Genomic DNA, 25,098 nt, shown 5'->3' on the forward strand with positions numbered 1-25,098 from the left:
TCTGGAAGCTTCCTGGCCCTCAGACTCTGGCCTCAGTGCTGCGTCACCGGCACACTGCTCTCACCCGTCAGGGGTCTGGGGAAGGGTCTCAATGGTCTAGGATGGTGACAGTGAAGAGCAGTCTATGTCAAATGGCCACGGTGACCAGGGAGGGGCGACCAGTGCGGCGGTCTTGGAGTCCACGCACTGACTGGGTTCTACTCACACGACTGTTTCAAGCCCCATCTCTCAGTGCAGTTTGGGACCTGGGCCCAGACACTTCCTATGTCCCAGGCAGGAGGGGCGCCGTGGCGGGAGCTCTAACCCAACCTCACACACCCCCGCCCTCTGATGGGGCACTTAACAGGTGTTTAGCCACTCCCAGGGAACACAGATTTTAGAAGAAGAGGCAGGCAATGAACTCTCACTTTCTAAGATTAAGGTAACCAGCCTTCTGGATGAGGTTCCTGTTGATCTGGGGTGCAGCCGCATCCAAGTCTGGAGTGTAAACAGCTTCCTCAAGAGAAAGTAATTCTTGCTGGGATGCCCGCATCTCCTCCGCTTCCGCTTCCAGTTCCACCTGGATGCTTGAGACACAAGGTGTCAGGTCAGTCACTCGTCACAGCAGATGGTGGAGCCTCCCCACGGCTTCCTGCCTCACACAGGGGGGCACGACGCTCCACCTCCGAGGCTCTGAAAGCTGGAGATCACAGGGACTCCGGTCTGTGCTACCAAAAGTGTTTATATGATTGTCGTTTTCAAACAGAGCGTAACGAATACCACTGGACAATGCCTGAACCCAGCTAAATAATTTCTCTGTTGACACAGTGGTATCCAGGCTCAGAACTGCTGATGCAAGTTTTAGAAGATGAGCCCATCCTCAGGAGCCGCATGTGCTGGCAGCCTGTGAAAGAGCCCGAAAGGCAAGAAGGAAACGGCAGTCATTCATGGCCCCCACCCCCCGGTTTAGGCAGGAATGGTGGGGACGGCCACTGGAGACCGGAAAGTGACCAGGAGGTGGTACCAAGGTGCAACAGCAAAGCCAAGAGCAATGCTTTTCCTTATATGAGAGCCACACAACTGCCCTGAGACGGTGCAGGCTGGCCGGCCCGGCTGCCCATGGTCTGAGGCGTGGAAAAGCTGGAAGCTTTAGCTTGAAATAAGCAGCTGCCCTTTCTCCCCATAACGTGAGGCCTCAACAGCTACCCCACCCAGGGGTGACAGCCTGGGTGACAGTCCTAAACACAGTCTGCCAAAATGGGCCCTCCATCCGAGAAAACAAACTCTAGAGGCGTTGTTCCACTTCTCCACTGTGTAAAGGAGGTAGGACTGAATTCCAATGTTGAAATCAGGAGGAGCCCTAGGGGCTAGCGAGTCTAGTGTGTTACAGAGTGAGCTCCTCAGCATTTCCTTTCAGAAGTGTGCTGTAGGTGAGTGAGACTGGGCTTGTATGTTCCAGATTCTCCTCTTAGAGGTTCACAGTGTATACTACCTGTGTCTTGTTTAATGCAACCCCGAGGCAAGCGGTCAGTCCAAGTTAATTTTGGCTATTTTGATATTTGAATGGAACGACCGGGGGCTCCACCAACAAACTTCATTAGTTTAACGGGGTTGTCATTGCCAAGGCTGAGAGAATGGAATGAGAAAAAAGAAGTTAAGCTGTACAGAAGTGGATGGAGGGAGCCAAAAGTATACAGAACCGCTTAGGTCCTTCAGCTTTTGTGAGAAGCCTCTTTGAAGATCTGATGAAAGGTAAGGATTGTCTCCCCCAGAAAAGCCCTCATGTGAACCAATGTGACATCATGCACACAACTCCAGGGAGTTTTTAGTAACTGTCCCCCCTCTGCTCCCCAACCCATACAGGGAGGCTCAAAAACTCTGAGCTAATCCAAGGCTCCCAGAACTCAAAGAACAGGGTAGAAAAGCGACTACCTTCAATTGTTCCCTTCGAAGATTTTTATTTTAAATCATGTTTCATTTAATTTTTAAAAAAGCATGTATATGTGTGTGTGTGTGTGTGTGTGTGTGTGTGCGCGCGCGTGCGCGCGTGTGTGAAGGAGCCAAGAAAAAAGCCTGAAGTGTATCACTGTGAAGTAGGGACTAAAAGAAAAGCCCCGGCACTGTGGGGTGGTTTGAAATGCCACCCGTCTGGGTTTAGGCTGGGTTCCGAATTCTTACACCCTGATGCAGCGAGGCCAGGCGTCCACCTCCCGGGGAAGGACTGCGGAGCCCAGAGCCACCACTAGACGTTGTTCCTTGGCCACTCGGGCTGGCTGGCTGCTGATGCACAGCAATGTGGCAGCAAGACCCCTCCTAGTGGCACAGGAGCAGCAGTATTTATCTACTCACCAGGATACAACGTAAGGGATAGGAAAACTAGAATTCTTAGCTGAATGCTTTAGCCGTTTGAACCAGGAGGTTCCTGTGCTCCCAGATTCCACTGGGAGCCCTGCCTGCTGCCCCTGTAACAAGATGTGCCTGGTCAGGCAGCAGAAGCACGACTCACAGAACTAGACCCAGCCCTCGGGAGCAGGCTGTGTGGCCGGGGCTTTCAACGCCCAGTCACAAAACTGTGGGAACAGCTGGTGCCGCACTTTGATGGCCTAGTAATGGCTCAGAGAGACACTGACAAGGAGAGAGGACACAGGCTGCAGGATGTGAGGAAAGATACATGAGATGCAAACCGGAGTGCGGCATTACCTTTGAACCATGTCTGCAACGGAGGATAAGAAGCTGTCCATACTTTGGGAAAACATCTCTGCTCCCTTCTTAAAAAAGTTAATCTGAAAGATATAATTATGATATTCTGAAAAGTGTCTAAGCAAGGTGATCGATGAATCCATGACACGTGAGACTAACAGCACAGGGGCAGCAGACACTGGCTGGCCCCTCCTCGCCGGCAGCACTTGTTGCCTCTCTGCTGAGCCCCACCTCACCGGCTGAGATTGACTCCCAAAGCCCCTGGTGTATCTGTAGAGGGAGGAGGGTGAAGCCTGCTCCCCAACGTTCTGATCCGGAAGCAGCTCTTGCCCTGGGTGGTGGGCATGGAGATCGACCTCTCACCTCTAGAAGGCTAGTAGGTGTCACCAGCACAGTTCTGACTCCTTACACCTGGCTCCCCAGACACCCTGGGGAAGTATGTACACCAATGTACTTAGTTTTCACAGTACAGAAACACAATGATCATGATTATCCCAATGCAAGGTATACCTGCAGGGAGATGTTCTGGCCCCATGATCTTTGAACCATACAGAGATAACACTGTAAATGCCATTCTGGGTCCCTGAAATGTTGAATATCAAGGTCCGTTAAATAAGCTTTCTACATTTCTAAGTGCACAACATCAAGGTGGCTTGTTCTCTCTTTCCCCTCCCTGAAATCCTTGGATTTTATACTCTAAGTCCATGTCTTAGCTCCTCTACTATTCTGTAAATGCCTAAGGCAGGGGCTCATGCAATCCCTAAAAAAAACCTGATGAATGAACGGATGGAAGGAAGGGATACGACACTGGCTTCTACAGCCACATTATGTAGTACTTACCCTGTAAACACGACACTAAAGTTCATTTTTGTGTTCTCATGAACCTGTACACAGATAACAAAACCTCAGTTTGTATGCAGGCCTGAGGACTGAATCATGGTCTAATTGGAAACCTGTTTAATGAGGGCCACGGAAGGTAGGAATGGAGTCAAACCACCTCCACTAAGGTGGGTGGTGCTGAGAAGTCTCACTCAGCGCAACATCATCCAAAGACCTGAGTTCATGGCCCTTTGTGAACAGCAGGAAGCACTAGGGTCATATGACCATCAACTAACAAAGTAGATGCTAAATGGGCATTGGTTAAAGAGGGCTGATGAGGCAGTAGGACAGCGAATGCTTTAGAATCATCCCAAAGATTCATGGTGTCAGACAACAACCTGGTCTTTAGGAAGGAACTATAGTTTTCATCAGGATGAAAAAGTCTGCAGGGTGAGACTTTTATTTGGTCTTTTGTCTTGAAATCTGCATACTTTTCATATGAAAAATGAAACATGCCATCCTCAGTCCTCAAAAATGACGCTGCCACCACCCAACAATGACGGTGTGCTCTGTTCTGACTTCCTAGGCACGGGGGCTACACTGGTGCTACTGCATCCAATGTCTTGTCCTCCCCAACTGTGTCCAGGCTGGGAGAAGTGGTGGAGTCCTTGGCCATGGAAGCGAGTGAAACCAGCCAGTATCAAACCCATCCTTTAGGACTTGTGAAGACCCTCCTCTAAACAACCAAGCTCCCCAAGCACTGATCCATCAGGCCTGGAGCAGTTCATCTTTCTGAGATGCTGAGTCCAGGTCCCTCCCTGACTCAGGGTCTCTAACTGAGCAGGAATTACTGCTTCAAAGGCAAGAAATGTCAATCAGGGAGGACAGATCTGAGAGGAGGTATTAATCAGAGACAACAAAGGAGTACTGGCATTCTCCAACAAAGCCAGGACATCGGCAGGGGCAGAGGTGCAACAGGACCTCAGGGAAGGGTGACAGAGAGTGAGCGAGTATACACGTGTGGACACAGTGCCCATTATGAGGAAGCGGGGGGAGCTCCCAAGGATTTGCTGAGGACTGAAGCCCCCAGCTGCACAGTGCTAGTTTTTGGTTTAATCCAGCTTTACTCAGCTGACACAGAATGATTTTATTGCTCTAGTTAAATACTACCTCTAAAGACACCAAGCTGACCTTAGTGTTCCTATCACTCAACAATAAAATAACCAGATGAAGAAGACAGACAGCTGAGCTTAGATGTTTAAAGATCCTCTCTTGTTCTCCTTTTCCCTGAATGAAACTGATATTGTATTCTTTTGAAATATATGTATTTTTAAAATGTATTTTAAAAAAATAGATGCTCACATGTGGTTTTTTTAAGTTGCTTTTTTTCTTCTCAACATTTTGCTTCCTCACATTCTTTTATGTTCCTAGATTGTCAACTGAGAGAAGGTTCCCAGCTGTGTTTCTCACATGCCCAAGTGAGGTTTTGGAGCCAACCTAAGTGGGGCTGAAGCAGGGCAGGGATGGAGGGTGAGGGCTAGTGCCGCATGGTCAAGGGCCCATCCCAAAACTGGAGCCTCCCTGCAAACAAACGTTCAGTAGCCCACGAAATGGGAGGAAGAAGCCAGATAAATATTCTACAGAGACCTCATCAGGCAGTGGCAACATTTCCCCACGCCCCAGATGCCAAGGTGCCAGCAATAACCTCAGCAACGTATCCTTAAAGAACAGCCCAGCTGAGGGTGACCCTTACCACACAGAGCAGCAAAGGATCGTGCGGAGTCCTGGGTTGTAGGCCTAGCTCCACCAACCTGGGAGTCGGCGGCTTCTCAGAAAACTGGACCAGGCCTGGCTTTCATTTGAATCCGACACAAAGGGTCATGCCAGCTCCTCCCCATAGGAGTCTTGGGATCAAAGCCATCATTTCCTGCACGTATAGCCTAGTAAGTCCAACTAATGATGACCCAGCCCCTCTGGAAGCTCTCCAAGTGCTGAAATCTCAGAAATTTCCAGCGAGGCTGTGCACCTGTGTTTCTTTCTCTGATGATGCTTCAGTATCTCCTATAGGCTACGTCAGCAGAATGCCATGCTGTTCTCCACAGCGGGCTTAGGTCTGACGCCTCAGGGACAGGGATCACCCTACCTGTCCGTGGGCAAAGCCCAGCATGGGCTCCATCATGGCCACCCGCTTTCTGTACTGCAGCGCGTTGAGAGCACAGTAATACTGAAGGGATGAAAGGTGCTGTTTCCGCCGGGCAGCTGCCACCTCCTTTACAATTTCAGTCTTCAGCTGGTTAAAAGGGGAAAGGAAAACAAACATCAAGCTGTCCAAAGCAAGGGGCAATTCTGTAAGAGCATGCAACTTCAAAACATGTTTGTTTATTCATTAGGACAATTTTTGTGACAAATAAAAAGCAGATGAGATTCCACCTCAAGTTTTTAAAAAATCCAAATTAAAAATACCAAATTAATGGCATCTCAGCGTTTGTGAGGCTGCACTGGGGTGAAGACAATACTTTCTGCTGGTAGCACTACAAAGAGCTACAATCCTTTAGGAAAACAATATGGCAGCATGCATTCAAAGCCATAAATATTTTGGTTCACTCATAAGATTGTACTCCCAGGAAATCATGGAACAGAAGTAAAAGCTATATGCCTGAAAATATTCGATATTATCTATAGCAGCTAAAAAGCTAGAGAGCATGAGTTAAAAAATCAGAGTCAAAAAAAAAAAAAAAAAATCAGAGTCAACATCTAGGGCAAGGAGTTCAAGTGCCCAAGTATATGTGAGTCAGATAACCATATGAGCTATCAAGCTTAAGTTAGAATCATTATGTGATTATCATTTTACAATGGTTCCAAGTTGACATTTAATAAACCAGTTTGAAAAAAGCTAGAACAGAGAAGAAGTCTACTTATGAGGTTTGGAATAAATATTTTAAAAATCCAGGAACTCCCCTGGTGGCACAGTGGTTAAGAATCTGCCTGCCAATGCAGGGGACACAGATTCGATCCCTGGTCCGGGAAGATCCCACATGCCGCGGAGCAACTAAGCCCGTGTGCCACAACTACTGAGCCTGCGCCCCAGAGACCGCAAGCCACAACTGCTGAGCCTGTGTGCTGCAATTACTGAAGCCTGCACGCCTAGAGCCCATACTCCACAAAAAGAGAAGCCACCACAATGAGAAGCCCATGCACCACAACCAAGAGTAGCCCCTGCTCGCCGCAACTAGAGAAAGCCCATGTGCAGCGACGAAGACCCAACGCAGCCAAAAATAAATAAATAAATAAATAAATTTATATTTTTTTAAATCCATGTATAGGAGAAAAAAAGAATTCATCAGGACACCCTCAATGCCACAAATTCACAATACGGAAACATAAAAGGAGCTTAAGTAAATGAAGTGAAAAATGGAAGGTAGGTATTCATACCTTTTCATTCTCCTTTTTTTTAGGAAGCCTGCTATATTTTGCCATTGAGAGGTCATGCTCTAAAAATAAAGAGATATTTTAGCACCCAGATGGGCTGAAAGGCAAGAACATTCATTCAGCATCTCTTCCCACAGACATACTAAACTCACATACCAAGAACAGAGAAGATGCTTACCACTGCTGGCGAGTCCAAAAAGATCCTTTAAAGTGCTTACTTCTGAACAAGAGAAAAGAAACATCTTAAAGCAAAGAAAAATAAAATACGCTAACCCAGAGCTCTGTGCTTTCCCAAGAAAATAAAGATATGTGCGTGGAAAGGGGGAAGCTCCGCCAGCATCCTCAGGTCCTGGTGCCTGGGGATGCTTGTTTTAATGAAAGAAATCTGAAGCAATCTAGTATACTGTACTTGCAACAAGCCAACACCAATAAATATTACCCCATGTGGGTGCCACACCCATCATGCACAAAGACGGCTTAACAAAATCTAACACCAAAAAACCAAAAAGTTAGTGAGAGCAATGACTGTCCAAGGTTAAAAATTTTAAAACACAGAGATATTTAAAAGGAAGTGACACTTTCTACGATTCTAAAACAATCCATTTTTACTTTGTCAAACAGAGCAAAGCATTTTCACATCTTCTACATTGTTTTTCGATTTGTCTCAAAACTGCCTCCAGCTTTTAAATTTTTCACATTTTTCTTACTCTTTCTGATATGGGGCTGCTTTCTGCCTTTCTATTCTTTAATTTTTCATTTCTTTCTCATCTTCTACTTCCTGTTGGAGCAGTTTTAGAGTTTCTTCCTCATCAATTTTAAATAGCTTCCTGAATAACTCTTGTATTGTCTTCAGATTATGTACTTATATTGGTGGGTAAATGAAAAAGGCAACAAAATGTAAGATAAAACACCACTCCCACTACTGGGCATATACCCTGAGAAAACCATAATTCAAAAAGAGTCATGTACCACATGTTCACTGCAGCTCTATTTACAATAGGCAGGACATGGAAGCAACCTAAGTGTCCATCGACAGATGAATGGATAAAGAAGATGTGGCACATATATACAATGGAATATTACTCAGCCATAAAAAGAAACGAAATTGAGTTATTTGTAGTGAGGTGGATGGACCTAGAGTCTGTCATACAGAGTGAAGTTAAGTCAGAAAGAGAAAAACAAATACCGTATGCTAACACATATATATGGACTCTAAAAAAAAAAAAAAAAAAAGGTTCTCATGAACCTAGGAGCAGGACAGGAATAAAGATGCAGACATAGAGAATGGACTTGAGGACACGGGGAGGGGGAAGGGTAAGCTGGGATGAAGTGAGAGAGTAGCACTGACATATATACACTACCAAATGTAAAATAGATAGCTAGTGGGAAGCAGCTGCATAACACAGGGAGATCAGCTTGGTGCTTTGTGACCACCTAGAGGGGTGGGATAGGGAGGGTGGGAGGGAGATGCAACAGGGAGGAGATATGGGGATATATGTATATGTACAGCTGATTCACTTTGTTATAAAGCAGAAACTAACATACCATTGTAAAGCAATTATACTCCAATAAAGATGTTAAAAAACAAAAACAAAACAAAAAAAAACACCACTAAGCAGAGGGGATGCCAGACTCTAATTTGGTTCTGATTTTGACTCAGGTATGACCCAAGCCAAACACTTCAAATTTCTGTCTTGGTGTCAGCAGAAAAGTATACCTTGATTAACTTTTTTCATAGATACTGAGAGCTTCTCCTTTTACTACTACTAGACAGTTTTATTTTCTTAAAAAAAAATCATCATCCTGGGCAAATACTACTGATACTACTAATCCACAAGTTGAGCCCTTTTGGACTAACAAAGGCCACATCATCAACAGTGCTGGGCATTCTCAATCCTAGGTTCCCATAAACAAACCTGAAAGACATCAATCTGACAATACAAGTCTTAGGGGGTAATTATTTTGTTTCTAAAAGACTTGGAGTTTGTTTTTTAAATGATATCCCCACACATTTCTAATGTTTTCATTTAGAGAAAATCTTTTTTAAAAATGCAGTCAATGAGGCTTTCAGTTACTACTGGATAATCAGCACATGACTGCATTTAAGTTTGGGTTTTACCTGCGATTACAGATGAGCAACACTAAAAAACACTAAAAACCCTTCTCAATCAAGGTTTCTCTTTATACAAGCTGACGTATTATTTATTATTTTTTATTTACCAAGTGTTAGTGCTGTCACTCTGCCCTTGGGTAGAGTTTATGCCAGTTCTACTGTTTCCCCCATAGGCTTCAGGTGACATGATCACAGGGGATCTCAAAGTGAGGGGAAAAAAAGCTTCATATTTAAGATTTGGCCTTCCATTTACTGCATCTTTTCTGCCTAAAAAGAAAGTTTTAAACTTCCTGTTTTTAAACAGGAAGTACTATACTGAACAACAGATCTTTCAGCACTCAGGTTTAGACTTTTTTGGTCTGCAATGTTTTATAATTGGTGTTCTAGAAAATACAATTCTTTATTCTCTATGCAATGAATATTTTCAATGAAATAAGAAAGGACAAAAGGACTAGAAAATCTGTATTCCTTTTTGTAATATCAACTAAGTTTTTTCAAGATTATTTATTCTTTTTTATATTTAGTTTTTGACTACCTTGATTTCAAATGATATAAAATTATTCTGAAGTTTTATTTGAGTTGAAGAACCAAAATTAATCCAAAAGATCAACTAGGCTCTCTGAACTAGTCACAGATACTCCCACTCACTAAAATGGAGCTCCATCAGAACAGGGACCCTATATACCTTGTTCACAGCTGTACCCCCAGAGTCTAGCACATTTAAAGTATGGTCCCCACTCTGCCCTTCCCTCTCCAAGCCTTCCACTTTACATTCCAAAGTGTTCATGGCTCCCCAAGAACAGCATGCCTTTACAAATGTCCCCTAACCTGTAATATAAGCCTCGTCATCTTTGTCTACTTGGTAAACATTTATTTATCAAAACCCAGCTCACAGATCTTCTTCTTCTCTGGGAAGACTTCCCTGGCACCTCATCCTCAAAGGGTAATCACGCCTTTCTGTGTGCCATTTCTATTCCTTGTACATCTCTGTCCTGCTGCCCTCATCACATAATATTACAATTGTCTGTTTCCAAGTCTGTTTTCTTATTGGCCTGTGACTTCCTTTAGGTGAGCCAAGAACATAGTGAAGATTTAATAAAAGCTGAAAAAGAAGGCATTTCTCAATGATCCACACACTTAAAGAAATAATTGCAGTAAAAATTACTATTAAATGAATTAATATTCTTAAAGTATATGGCACTGAACTCAGTTACTTTACCTGTAAGATCCTTTTCTCGAAACCGTATAATAGGTAGAACCATTGTGTCTGCCAACTGTTTAGCCAGCTCTGTATGGAGAACATTAAGCTGAAAGAAAGAGAAATCTACTGAAGAAAATTATACCCACTGACACTGTCTTATTTCACTGAGGGATCACACTGAACACATCCATGTGGTTAAAGAGCTCAGTTAGACTTCCTTAAGCAAATAAATACCCTTCATAAAGCAGTAAATGACAGAAGCTAAGAGGTATTAAAAACTAAATGCAAGTTTCTAACTGACCGGGGCATCTGTTAAGTTTGCTAAAAGAGTCCCCGAGCCGACAGTTACTGTTTGTTAACTGTGCAAACTGTGGCTCTGTGTTCTTGATGTGAGCCACACCCGCCTAGAGAGGGAGAAAGCTCTGATGTGCCGGCAGCACAGGGCAGCACTTTGCCGGGCCTCTGTGTGCTCTCTCACTCTCAGAGGGGGCTGAAGTCACCCCTGAAAGACAGGCCTGCTGGGAACCTACTAACCCTGCAACTACAGACACTGGGGGCCCGGGAATTGCTGTGGAGAAAGAATGTTCCCCGCGGAAATAACTCAGCCAGATTTCAGACCTTTCTAAGTACAAGGAGGCTGTATTCAAATGTGCTCCTCCTCACTAGATAATTTTAACAGCCCTTGATTCTTTCTCCCCTTCTACCTCAAGGCCTTACTAAATCCTGTCTTTGTAAATGGTCTAGGAGAAATAAAAATTATCACCATCAGCACTACCCCTTTTGAGCTCTTTCTGTGTGCCACCTTTACGTGCTTTATACCACTTAGTTCCCACCTACTCTGTTAGACGGCTGTTATTTATTATCCTCATTTTTACAGGCGGTCAAACAAATCTCCAAATCCAGAGAGCAACTAAGTGACACAGCTGGGATTTTAATCCTGGGCTACTGGGATCTAAAATCCATGCTCTTTCCAACACATTGTCTGGGATATAGAGTTTGTCTTTCATGCTCACACATCTGCCAAAACTTTAAACATGTGGTAGTCAGTAATGAACACAGTGGAAGGCCCAGACTTCCAGATATTATGAGGATGCTCTGGGATTCCTGTTGGGTGTATGAGGGGAAATCACCCAGCAGTCATCTTGTGGAGTAAACATTTGGCAAAGTTTTCTTTCAGCAGTGATAGCAGTCACATGTCTGAATCCCCCTTCTGCACACGGATCTCCCCCCAACAGATCTGGTCCTTCAGGGTTGTGCTTGCAGAGGTTGCTCTGACAAGCTTGAAGACTGGCTTAAGGTCAACCATCTGTCAGGCCAGGGAGTGACAGGCCAAGAAGTCAATGTTCTCCCTATCTTTCAATCAAGCCAAAGAATGGCAGCTTTTTCTGCGGGGAACACAAGAAGCCAGCCATGCCAAAAAATGCATTAGGATAGAATGTGTTAACTACTTTTCCTGAATAACTTCAATAAGAAGTGTACTGTTTTTTTTTTTTTTTACTAACAGTTAATTAGATGAATTGGCTCTGCGCCAAATGCTCTGATATAATTATTTAATTTAACCTCTATAACAGCCTAATTAAGTGGTCTGTCCTGCTACTGCCATTTACAGATGAAAAAAAACAAAACTCAGAGAGGTTAAATGGTTTTTTTCCAGTGGTTATGCACTTCAAGAATAGCTACTCTACTACTGCTTCTTAAGGATCAAGTGGTCTGTGTCACCAACTTTTTGCCTTGGGGCTTTGAGAGGTAAGGGATAACCACTTCCAAACACAGCACCTTTGCCGAGGAGAGTGCGAAGAGCACAGACCACCTCTTGGCACTTCAGTATCGTCACATGGAAAATGGGCGTTAACAGCATCTTCCCTGCATGGCTCTCTTGACAATAAAACAAAACATGAATAGGAAACACTCAGAGCAGAGGGCCTGACACATACTGGGCAATGAAATCCATAATGTCAAAGATTTCCTGTCTCAGATGCACTAAAAGGAAGTAATCTAGAAACCTTGCTTTTGGTGCAATCACCAAGGATAAAAAATCTCTGTATGCCTAAGACATCGAACACCTGAATCCAATGCATTCTATTAAATATAAGCAACACAAATCTCTACTTTTAGTTGGATTTTTCAATTTCTGAGTCAAATTACTTCTCTTGAAAAATTTTCAACCTGATGTAGGCCCACCTTTTGAGAAAACCACCTCAAAAGCTACTCTACTCTTCCCACCTGAGTTAACTGCTTTCACTGGCTTAGGTCTTGACATCGAGAGGCTTGTTTAAAAACTCACAGTGTTAAGCTTCCAGGAGGCCATGACACTGCCTTTAAACCACAATTCTAGGCTTCCATCCTTTTGGAATGATTCACTCCCCACTAAAGGAACTGTCATTAGCTAATAGGCAAATGAAAAGATGCCCGACATCGCTAATTGTTAGAGAAATGCAAATCAGAACTACAATGAGGTATCACCTCACACCGGTCAGAATGGCCATCATTAAAAAGTCTACAAATACTAAATGCTGGAGAGGGTGTGGAGAAAAGGGAACCCTCCTATACTATTGGTGGGAACGTAAATTGGTGCAGCCACTATGGAAATCAGTATAGAGGTTCCTTAAAAAACTTAAAAATAGTTACCATATGATCTAGCAATCCCAATCCTGGGCATATATCCAGAGAAAACTCTAATTCAAAAAGATACATGCACTCCAATGTTCACAGCAGCACTATTTACGTGGCCAAGACACGGAAGCAACCTAAGTGTCCATCGACAGATGAATGGATAAAGATGTGGTGTGTATACACACACACACACACACACACACACACACACACACACACACACACACACAATGGACTACTACTCAGCCATAAAAAAGAATGAAATAATGCCATCTGCAGCAACATGGATGGACCTAGAGATTGTCATATTAAGTGAAGTTAAGTCAGAGAGAGAAAGACAAATATCATATGATATTACTTATACATGGAATCTAAAACATGATACAAATGAACTTATTAACAAAACAGAAACAGACTCACAGACATAGAAAGCAAACTTACAGTTTCCAAAGGGGAAGAGGGGAGGAATAAATTAGGAGTTTGGGATTAGCAGATACAGCCTATTATATATAAAGTAGATAAACAACATGGTCCTACTGTATAGCACAGGGAACTATATTCAATATTGTGTAATAAACTATAACAGAAAAGAATATGAAAAAAAGATACATATATCTGAATCACTTTGCTGTACACCAGAAACTAACATTGTAAATCAACTATATTTCAATAAAAAATTAATTCAAAAAAAAGAATCATCATTCCCACCCATGAAAATACAGCTCTGAGTAAATATCTTAAAGTAGAAATCCTGGTTTAGGGTTTTGACAACTAATCACATTTCCTGAGCAAATCCCCTCTAGTCAAGAAAACACGTAACTTCGGTGGGTGTAGACTACTGCTTCTCCCCCTGGGTTATTCATTCACTGTTAATTAAGAAAAATTCTTCTCCCCACCTTCAAAAAAATTTACTTTCTGCTCCTCTCTAATTCCATTTTCCATTCATCCTCCTACTCTTCTGGAATAGATATGCATCCATATTATCACACACTTCAAAGAGCCACAGCAGTGGGATAGAGGACAAAGATCACAAGGAAGTGGACAGTTTGTATCTATATCCCCAGTGCCTAGAACTGCATCTGCTAAATAGCAGGTGGTCAGTAAATGTTTGTTGAATGAATAATGCCTCGGTGAACTGATTTGTTGAATGAATGAACAGGCAATTGGTACAATTTTATATGAACGTTAGTTTCTCATTTTATGAACTGAAGATAGCGTTACCTTCAGATCAATGATTGCACAGTGAAACGGCATCTGTGCACTGCCTTTTTTGCGTATTCTCTATGATGATATTCTACGGTAGGCACTACACACTCCTTGGAAGATGAAACAGTTCACACCTACCTAATTCGGCAGAGGGTTCTGCCCCACACCAGTAGCATCTGAGCTCGGTTTGTACAATTAGGATTTATGTACTTTTTCCTATAACAATACCTGCTTTTCACAAATATTCCAAATGTATTATACAATACAGCTACAAAAACAGTTGTAAGAATCTCTCTGTAGTGGGTTGAATCACACTCCCCGCAAAGATATGTTTATACCAAACACCATGTGAATATTTGGGAAAAGGGTCTTTGCAGATTCAATAAGGGATCTCAAAATAAGACCATCCTGGGTTATCCTGGTGGGCCCTAAATCCACTGACAAGAGTTCTTATAAGAAGAAAAGACACAGACAGAAGAGAAAAAACACGGGGGTGGTGTGGGAAGAGAAGGTCATGTGAAGTCAGGGGCAGAGATTGGAGTTATGCTGCCACAAGCCAAGGAACACCCAGAGTCACCAGAAGTTGGAAGAAGCAAAGAAGGATTCTCCCCTAGATACTTTGGAGGGAACGTGGCACTGCCAACAACTTGATTTCATACTTCAGGCCTCCAGAACTGTGAGAGAATAAACTTCTATTGTTTTAGGCCACCTACTTGTAATTTTATTACAGCAGCCCTGAGAAACTAATTCTCCCTCCTTAGGAAACTGAATTCTTAGAAGTCTTTCTTTCAGTCTATTGTTCATATATACCAAAGCCTTTCCCCTCAAACCAGAAACAAATGGAACAGCATACAACCTCTTTTATGAAATGAACCTTGGAAGATAAGGTTGAGATACCTTCTCAGATATTTAAGTAGATATCTAAAAATAAAAAGTGGGCCAAAATAAAGATGAAAGAAAGTTCAAAAAAGAATCAAATAAAATTCTGCCATGTGGCTATCTTACCTCATCCACCACTTTGGAAAAACAGTGGAGTGTAGAAATTACTTCTTCATCGCCTTTGCCAAGAGCAAAATTCTACGACCAAAGAAGAAAAGTGGCAGGTGTTAACTGAATGCTAGGGAATTCAGCACTATAGCATTGCCCCATAATACCCTGCCCTCCACCTCGACTTCCTCTCTTCTCCCAAGAGCACATCATGTCAGAGCGTCTGACTGCGGAGAACTAGAGCTCTCCCCTTGTTCTGCCCCAGCCACGCAGTCAACCGCCCTTCCCAGGCTATTCCTTTGTCGGTCATCACCCTTCTGTTTAGATATAATGGTATCTTTCAGTTTATTTCCTGGAATTCTTAGTGTTGATTCACTTGTAGTCCCTCGAAAAATATGAACCCTCAGGGCAGTTGATTACTTCTGTAGGCTAATAAGAATACATCATAAAGACTTTGGTACAATCATCAGAATTTATCAGTGGATAGGAAAAGGCAAGACAAAAAATGGAAATGGTCTGTGGAAAAAAAGAAAGGAAGGAGGGAAGGTCTCTAAAGGTTGCCTCTAGAGAATTCCTTTATAAGAACTCCGCTTGAGTCCTAAGCACAGCATTATATGCCATATATATATCAAGTTACCTGTTCTTCATATGCCAGCAGTTGCTTAGAAAGCTGTTGAGTAGCCAGGCACATTTCATTCTGTAGGGAGAAGAGAAAAGCAAGTAAGATTTGTCCAGTGCATACACAGTCACTGAAAAATGCCACCTCAGAGAATCACTTAAACATAATATGTATGTATCTGTAAAATAATAAAATATTTTGTTCAGAAATTATTTGGAAAACAAGACCAAAACAAATTAAAAGGTTAAAGCTTGCTCTTTCCTCCCCATCATTTATAAACTGATGCTCCTTCTGGTCATTCAGTCAGTAAACAAATGTAGTAAACAACTAACATGTGCCAAACCTCCAACAAAGACGTGGTCCCTGCCCTCATGGGGTTTACTGGGGAAGCAGACACTAAAAAATAGTTACAAGCATGATGAGAACCACAAAGGAAATACTGGGTGCAGCAGGAAGCTCTGACTGGAGGATCTGCACGGTCCTCAAGAAGACCATGGAAGAGATGTTTTAAGCAGACCCCTGGAGAAAGACCAGGAGCTAGCCATGGGGATGAGCTTTCCAGAAGGAGGGGCAGGCATGTAAAAGCACCCTGCCTGTCTGAAGAGCTATAAAGCAGGGCATAGCTGGAGCATGGGGTGCAAGGCGTGGAAATGAGACAAGCCTGGCAACACAGGCAGAGCAAGGGCATGCGGGGCTCCATGGCCCAGTTGCAGACTTTAAGTGCAGTGGGAATTTAAGCAACATTATGACACAGTCAGATTCAACCAAATTTATAGCACTAGGTCAGTAATGATGGACGGTAACACAGAAGCACAGCTACAATGCCTGGGAAGGCCCTTTCTGTGCTGTTTTTCACTGGCCAATACTGTCCACTTTCTTCTTCTCGTATTTATCCCTCTGATCTTCAGCTACACAGCAGCTGTCTACCACTATCCTGCCATCATCAACACATCCAGCCTAGAAAACGTGTCTTACGTTTTTAAAGCTCAGTTAAGGATTCTTTTTAGGTTCAGGGTGTATTCCTAAGAGAGGGAGGGAGCTACTGGGTCTGACCTGGAGCAGATAAGGGGAGGGCACTGGCCAGCCTTGGCCTCCACTTCCTTTCTAATTCCCCTGGGTTTGCTGTTCCTTAGGGGTAAGGCCTGAACTCTGCCGGAGCTTGTTTTATTTTTCATGGGCCTCCTTTGCAAGACCCATCAGAGCCTAATCCTGTGTTTTTTGGGCCTTCTTTGCAGATAACTGGTCAACCTGTTCCCTGACTTCCTTCATCTGCCCCAAGAAACAGCCATCAGTAGACCCTGAAACGTGGCGTTCTCTCTTCTCCCCCAGAATAATGTCAGGCAAACATAATGATAATTCCTGGCTTTGGCATCCTACTGGGGTGCCACCACTTTGAAAACTAACCAGAGCTGGCAGTCACAAAGCCAAGAGGAGGGCAAACAAACAAATCCAGAAGTGCTATGTCCTGGATCTAGACAGGAGCATGCAACCATTCCTAGCACAGAGCAGGCACTCCACAAATGTTTGATGAATGAAGGAACAAACAAGGTTAGAAGATTCATATAAATTTCAAGTTTTTAAACAATACCTGGAATCATAGTGTGAGGGGAGAAATACTTCCTAACCCTGTAAGGCAACATCACAAATGGTGGGCAATAAAATACAGAGTGGACAGGCATAAAGCAGTCAGCCAGGAAACAGCCAGTTGACCATCTTTAGCAGTGCTGTTTTGAAGATCAGGGCGCATGGGAACAAGGGTCTTAGCCCATTCACTGAGCTGCTACCCTGCTGTATCAGAAAATCCCCATCTCTTCTTCTCTGAGTTAGCAGCAGTGCGTTTAAGATGGATTTGTTCAAGTTACCTTGGCATCTGCCTCCCCAGGCAGCCCCACGTAGACTATGATTTGCAGACCCACAGAATCATCCTAACAATAGCAGCTAACATTTACACAGCACTTAATGCATGCCAGATACCAACTAACTGCAATCCAGGCATTATGTCATTTAATTCTGACAACCCTGTCAGGCATGTTCTAATTAGTAACTCAATTTTACAGAAGAAATGGAGGCACAGAGATGTTAGGCCACCTGCCCAAGGTCACACAGCTAGTTAGTAGCAGGGCTGGGATGTGACTTCATGTCTGTCTAAAATCCACACTCTTAAACACTACTCTCTAAGATCCCAAGTCCTGCTAAGAGAAAAGACCTGAGAAGGCCATTGCCTTAGGCTAGAGTTGACAAAATTCTCCTGTAAAAGGCTAGATAACAATTATTTTTGGCTTATGGGATATACGGTCTCTGTCACAACACAAGAGCAGCCATAAATAATTCATGAACAAATGAGTATGGCTTTGTTACAATAAAACTTTATTTACAAAAATAAGAGGCCAGTCCAAGGGCTGTAAAGTACTGATCCTGCTTTAGACAGTAACTGTCTCAAAAGAGCCGTCCTCTGCCACAGCTCCCTCAGGAGGCTCTCCATGAAGCTACAATCCTCCAGACTCAAGAAACAGTTTCTACTCTTCTGGTCCATTCTTTTCTTTATTTTAGCTAAGTCTAAAATATTACTCCCCCATATCTGTATTCTTTACAGACCGGTCAACAGATATGATAACCACCCTCCGTGCTTTCATAACAAGCAAGCGCCACAGGCTACCTGAATTCTTCTCTCCTTTAGAAGGTACTGGCAAGCACCCCACGTGTAGTGGACACACCTGCCAGGGAGCTGCTAGCATCCGACTGTGCCCAGGCCAATGGGGGGCACTCATGTGCCATGCGCACGACTCCACTGAGGCCGAGGAAGAAGGGGCACAGCACACAACAAGGACAAGTGCTTCCAAAATTCCTGCGTACAGTGGACTCTGCCGGGTCTCTCCTAGAAATACTTTCTGAAAGTGCTATGTATTTCAGATGTGTGTGATTTCAGGCAGCAAGATTCTGTTCTACCAGCATGATTCCACTGGGTACAAACAATACATGTCTAAAATGGCCTGTCAACTGCCCTGAAAAGAAATGAACCTCTCCTATACAGAACACGTGACATGAAAATAGACCAACTTTAATCTTACTCACACTTAATCTACTGTACACAAAGGTTTTATGAAATGCTTTACCTAATTACTACACACCCTGTGAGGTAAGCCTGCCTAATTATCTCTGCAACAAGACTTGCAAAACTGGAACTTGCGTGAAGAGTAAATATTAGCAGTAACAATAATAAAGATAGCTGCTAACATTTACTGAGTCTTTTTTAGGGACCTGACATTGCTGTTAAGCATTTTTTATATATTATTACATTTAATTCTTACAAGGCACTTATGAGGTAGGGTATATTCTTACCCTCATTTTACAAATGAGGAGAAAAAGGTTCAGAAAGGATAATACCTCTCTATAATTACACAACTAGTAACTGGCAAGGCAACGATTCACCTCAGATCTGTCAGACTCAAAATCTAAAGCCCAAGTGCTTAACACCATACTATTCTGATCCAAAGTCCAAAACTGTATTTAGTAGTACTGTACTCAGTGAGCAGGCCTCACAGGGGCTACAGATATCAGCATAAATCCCATACTTTTCTAGCTGTAGTCCAGCAAACGTGGTGGCCTAAAATGTAGATTCTAAATGGAGTTCTGCGAGTAAGAGTCCGACACTCTGGAAAAGCTCTCTGGTTACTATCTATGCTATTGGGTGCCTCACAGGAAGCCTTAAGAGATAACCTGACGGAGGGTTTACCGACAGAATATCCTATGTTCATCAGAAATTCCCAAGGCTGGCGCCAAGGCAGAAAGACCAGTGGTTAACAAACCCGGAAGGAAAACTGAGCTCTGGGCAAAGGAATGTTTACCTTATGGTGGCACAGAGCGCTCGCTAACTGCAACTGTCACCTGAAACCACCCAAAGGCCTCTGGGCAGGAATGGAGAGGCCAGGAGCAGGGGCAGAGGAAATCCACTAGAGTCAAAGTCACAGTGTAGGCACTGCTTTGATCTAGGTCAAACATTTGGCCAGAAATGTTACCTAAAGCCAAGTGGCTGAGAGTCTCATTCATCACAGCGCTACCCCAAAGCTGGGGTCAGGGGGTCGCACTGGATCAGGAGCCCCGGGGGGGGGGGGTGCGGGCGGCGCACAGAGGGAGTGGTGAGAAACATAGCAAGGACAGAGGCTAGAGAGCTGTGTTTGGGGCGGGCCATGAGGGGACGCTTGCTGAGGACTCTGACATTATTCTGCCAGCACCAGGGAAGCCCTGAGGAACTTTGGCAGGAGAATGACAAGGTCAGATGTGAGCAGAAGAAAAATCATGAATGGCTGTGGTGGAAAAAGAGGATGACATGAGGGTCAGGAGACCACCTGAAGTCGAGTGAGAGAGAAAAAAGGCTGAGCCCGAGCCAGAAAGTAGCAGAGATCTGCCTGGTATCGCTGAGGCAAAAACCAACAGGCTAGAGTGAATGAGGAAGGAGGGGGAGTCCAAGACGAACGGACCCTAGACTGGATGACCCATGATGGCAGCGCGCCGAGCTAAGGCGCTGACAAGGGGACACAGATCTGGGAGGGACAATAAAGCGCACAGAGGGGGTGTGCCGACGGTCTGGTCGAGGTGGCCCGGATGCAGTCTTTCCTTTAACACCTGTTTATCAAACACTGAGAGGGGCCACGGAAGGTGCTGGCCATTGGAGACGAAGACAATCTGCTCTCAGAGCTCACAGTGCACAGGGAGGAAAGAAAATCCCCCACTGTCCCTCAGTGCTCTGACCAACAAGAGCGCAGGCCATCTGGGCACACGGCTGAAGGGCGCTTTGGTCTGAAGGGAGAAAAGGAAGAAAGAAAAGGTGTCAGACACCTCGGACCTGAGGTCAGTCTTAAAAGCCATTTGCCGGGAAGGCCATTTGCCAGGGCAAGGGGTCCACGTGGAGTCCTGGAAGCAGGAAGGGCGCAGCAAAGTCTCGAGATGTGCAGAGGGCCTGGCACGTTCTGGAACAGCCGAAGACGAAGCTAGAGGAGTAGGCTGGAACTCGGCTCGTGAAGAGCTTTGCGTGCCTTGATGAGGAGTTTTTACCTCTGCCTTGTGGTTACAGGGAGCCACGGAAGCAGGTGAAGATAGGGAGGGAAGGGAGGTCTGCATGTGGTAGCTCGAGAGTACAGGATGGACTGAAGGGGAAAACAAGCCCCTGAAGGCAGAAAGACTGCTCAGGACGGTGCTGCAACAGCCCAGGTAAGAGCTGAAAACTCACTCTCCACAGTGACAATAGGCAAAAGTCGTTTGGAATAAGGACCTAGAGACGAGGGCTAGAAATAGATTCTGAAATGGCCAGGCTTTGCTGAAGAAGTGACTTTGCCCAGGAAACGAGTAGAGACTAACCAGAGAAGGACTCCTGTGGAATTTTGGAGAACACCAAGACTTAAGGGGCAGGCAGCAAAAGGGCGCCAGGAAAGGAGAACAATCAAGAATGGTGGGTAGACACTCGGGACAGACACTGTCACAGGAACCAAAGAAGGACAGTTTTGACGGGGCACTGTTAATAGCATCGGGTGCTGCCTGGGATGGAGGGTGGAGAGAGGCTATGAACCAGGCATGAAGCAGCCTGTGCTGCCAGTGGGGGATGGAGCCCAGACTGAGGAGCCGGAGGAGCAAATATCAACTATGCAGTGAGGAAGTGAGGAATGCAGGTACAGACTGCTCCTTCAGGAACGTCAAGATCAGAGGACCAAGCTTCTATTTAACCCAAGTAGCAGTCCCAGGGTACAGTGCTATCATAACTATTATTATTCTAAGGCTTAGAAGGTGGTTATGTTAACAGCGAGCACTTCGTGCCAGGGACTGATCTTATACTTTACAGGTATTAGTTCTAATAACAACCTATGAGGTGGGTATTATTATGGCCTCTGTTTAACCAATAAGGAAACTCAGGCAATCACGTGACTTGCCCAAGGTCACACAGCAAGTGGCCAAGTCAAGACTGGAACTCAGATCTGATGCATCTAAGGTCACACACTTAACCTCATACCTAATGAATGAGCCTGGCCCAGAATAATCTTCCATACTAATCTGAAAGCCTTCAATGCTGCAATGAGGGAAGGCTGTAGATCCCACATGCAAATCAAGTGCAAAAACTCAGGTCTTTGAAGTTGCTTCCAGAAACCACTCAGGGACTCTCTACTCCTGAATGCCTTAAGCTACACACATATTTCTCTGTCCCTGTCATAGAAACCTCAATTTGACTGTTTTTGAGAGCTGTTAAAATGCACTGATTGAAACCATTATGGATAAAAACCAATTAAACAAGGGAAGTTACTCTGGGATACAAAAAGGAGCTGGCTCCCACCCATAACACACTACAAAGCTGTTAGGCTGATAAGTGTGGGTGTTCTATGGTGACAAGAACAACCTTTGAAGACTCCCACTTCCTTAGCCTCTGCTGCCATTTCTAGAGACCAGTATGTCAAAAGAGTACAGCACAGAGGTTCAGAGTGAGAGTGGAGGTTTTGGAGTCAAAGACCTGAGTTCAAATTCTGTTCCTGCCACTCATCAGCTGTGTGACCACAGGCAAGTTACATAACCTCTCTTATATAATAATACCTCTCGGGCTTCCCTGGTGGCGCAGTGGTTGAGAGTCTGCCTGCCAATGCAGTGGACATGGGTTCGAGCCCTGGTCTGGGAGGATCCCACATGCCGCGGAGCAACTGGGCCCGTGAGCCACAATTACTGAGCCTGCGCATCTGGAGCCTGTGCTCTGCAACGGGAGAGGCTGCGATGGTGAGAGGCCCGCGCATCGCGATGAGGAGTGGCCCCCGCTTGCCGCAACTGGAGAAAGCCCTCGCACAGAAACGAAGACCCAACACAGCCAAAAAATAAATAAATACAATTTAAAAAATAATAATAATACCTCTCCTTTATTGTGAAAGCTAAATGAAATTATACACAGGCAGTGTCTTGTCTAGTGTGTGGTATGTTTATGTGCCTAATAATATTTTTATTATTAAAATATACAGTTCTGATCCTGTCTGCCTCCCAAATCCTTCTCTCTCCCCTATCACAAGCTCACACTCCTGGATGCCCACTACTCTGTTTCCCAAGGGGAACATTAACTTATTTAGCTTGATATCTATATATGTTATCATTTCTAAAGAAAAATATTTTCTTCTTTATAATACCAAATGTATGCATATCTTCCCTTCAAAGTATTTTACTCCTATCCCCTCCCACGGTCTCACCCCAGTTTGAAAAGATACTACTCGCAACTCCAATGTGGGCTTTTACATTTTAGGGTCAGGAGTTCTGCACTCCCAAAGGTCTGGCTCAGAGCAGCTGCAGAGATGAAACTGTGTCTGTGTAAGCCTGCTTTGCTGAAAGGAAGTGAGAGAGCCTGAACCACGGTTCTCACTTGGAAAAATTCCATCCAAAATGTACTTAAAAAAAAAAAATCAACAAAACAAATAAAAAATTCCATCCAGACTGAAGGAACCAACTACAGAGGCTTGTCATCCTTTGGAGGAGAAAGACAGGTTCCAGGAGATGCCAGGTTTCACTAATACTGCTAGGAACATCATTTGACCTTCCCGTTTTCTCAATACAATGTCTGAGAGGAGAAGTAAGATTACGTAAGTAAATTTCATGGTAAGACCCTAAAAAATCCATTTCGAAAAGATTTTTTAAAATTTTAACCTCTCTAGGAAAGAAACAAAATTACGGTAGATATACAGAATCAAAACAAGTATATCAAATGCATGAAATGCAAAAATTTGAGCAGATTTTACTGAATACGTATACCCATGCATCTATTCAGACACTATAGAAGTTTTAAGTTTAGTCAATAGTTTGAAAGATAGCAGAGCTTTCTAAGTAAGCCGTCTCTTGCTGCATGAGAAGTGTGTACGGCTTCCTTCATTCAGATGACCCATGATGGAGTACTCCGTTCCCCCAGGTGCAAAGGCACATCTGACAGTCAGGAGACCAGATGTGACCAGGGACTGCTGTAAAATGCTGAAAACAGCTTACAGCCTATAGCTTCATTCTACTGCTTAAGCCAAATAAAATTTAAAATCTCCCCCAAACTAGCCAAAATCAGCAAAACTGTTCACAGAACTTTCCTCTAGTTTTTTTTTACTCTTCCTCTTTCTAAAACTAAGGTCCAAATAGTATTCACTGTATCAGAATCCAGGAACTTACCATGTGGCCTGATTTTAAATATCTTTTATGAACATTTATCATTTATCAGCAGCATAAATCTGGTTTAAATAATATAATAATGAAAAACAACATATTACTAAGTGCCTCTGTTTTTAAAAATGAAATTATAAAACTCTATTAATGTAATTTAACACGTCTAGGTGTAAAATATTTAAGGAAGAATGTTAAATAAAACCAGGAAAACATAACTTTGGGGAAAAAAGTTGAATGAAAACATTGGTAACTCTTTTCTTTCTTTCTTTCTTTCTTCCCACCCTCATACATACATATAAACAAACTGATCAAAGAGGAGTTAGAACGTTTTCTTTTTAATTTAATTGAAAAGAAACAAAACATGTTCAAATAAACCTGAAAAACAACTGACCCTGACCCAGCCGATCTGAATGCCACTGACCACTGCTTGTATCTGTCACTGAGTTGGCAGCACTAGCCAGACGTTCTTGCTAGCTTCTGCTGCGGGAAATGCCGAGGCAGAAGGAAGGGCTTCTGCCAGTAACCCATGGGATGATCATGTGATGTGAAGTAAAAGCTGGTTACAGCCTTTTAGAATGCAAGACCCACTTAGTTTTGGCAAAATGCAGTTTTCTGGCTCAAAAGAAAAAAACGCATAAGAGAGCATCTGGACATCTCCAAGGAAATGATTCTGACAGACATGGAAAGGCAGGACAGAGACTCTTGGGAGTGGCGGAGTCACAGTCCCTAAGTCTTGGGACTCTTAAACATGAGACAAATCACTTAATAACAATATTCAAACTCCTAAAGAGCAGGTATAAGCTCAGTAAAAAATTTTCTGTTCCCTTAAATTTCGAATAGTGAAAAATACAAAAACATATAATAGAAATAAATAGGGCTTTTAAAAAATCGACAAAGTATGTACCAGTTTTTAAATGTTTTACCTAAACAAACGAGCAAAATCACAAATGAGCGCATGATTCTTTTGGTCGTTAAAATTAGTTCCAATTAATCAAGTTACACTTCTATAATACAGTAGTTTGCAAATATCGATCTCCAGCCTGAACTCTGGATCTGAACTTTCAACAAGATCTCTTTCCCCACTTTTATGTCCCATGGACACCTCAAAATCAGCCTCTCAAGAAAGAATTAAGGGGAACTCCCTGGTGGTTCAGTGGTTAGCACTCTGCGCTTTCACTGCCGAGGGCCCAGGTTCAATCCCTGGTCAGGGAACGAAGATCCTGCAAGCCATGATGACACCAAGAAAAAAAAAGGAAAGAATTAAGATTGGCATCC

General features: G+C 43.7%; 1 protein-coding gene across 7 annotated transcripts in view; it reads right to left on the reverse strand.

Annotated features, from left to right (window-relative positions):
- The window catches only part of APPL2 (adaptor protein, phosphotyrosine interacting with PH domain and leucine zipper 2), a 50,790-nt gene that overhangs the window by 17,311 nt on the left and 8,381 nt on the right, over positions 1-25,098 (reverse strand). For 6 of the 7 annotated variants that reach the window (XM_082349893.1, XM_082349892.1, XM_082349896.1 and 3 more), the window contains 8 exons: positions 15,685-15,744; positions 15,066-15,137; positions 10,260-10,347; positions 7,106-7,147; positions 6,931-6,989; positions 5,642-5,788; positions 2,680-2,762; positions 408-566 (listed from right to left, as the gene is read on the reverse strand). In XM_082349893.1, coding sequence (XP_082206019.1) covers positions 408-566; positions 2,680-2,762; positions 5,642-5,788; positions 6,931-6,989; positions 7,106-7,147; positions 10,260-10,347; positions 15,066-15,137; positions 15,685-15,744 — 710 coding nt within the window. The remainder of the gene's footprint in view (positions 1-407; positions 567-2,679; positions 2,763-5,641; positions 5,789-6,930; positions 6,990-7,105; positions 7,148-10,259; positions 10,348-15,065; positions 15,138-15,684; positions 15,745-25,098) is intronic. The other variant, XM_082349895.1, reaches the window with a different exon arrangement.

The sequence above is a fragment of the Balaenoptera borealis genome (assembly GCF_965194805.1).
Source record: "Balaenoptera borealis genome assembly, chromosome: 13".
NCBI lineage: Eukaryota > Metazoa > Chordata > Mammalia > Artiodactyla > Balaenopteridae > Balaenoptera > Balaenoptera borealis.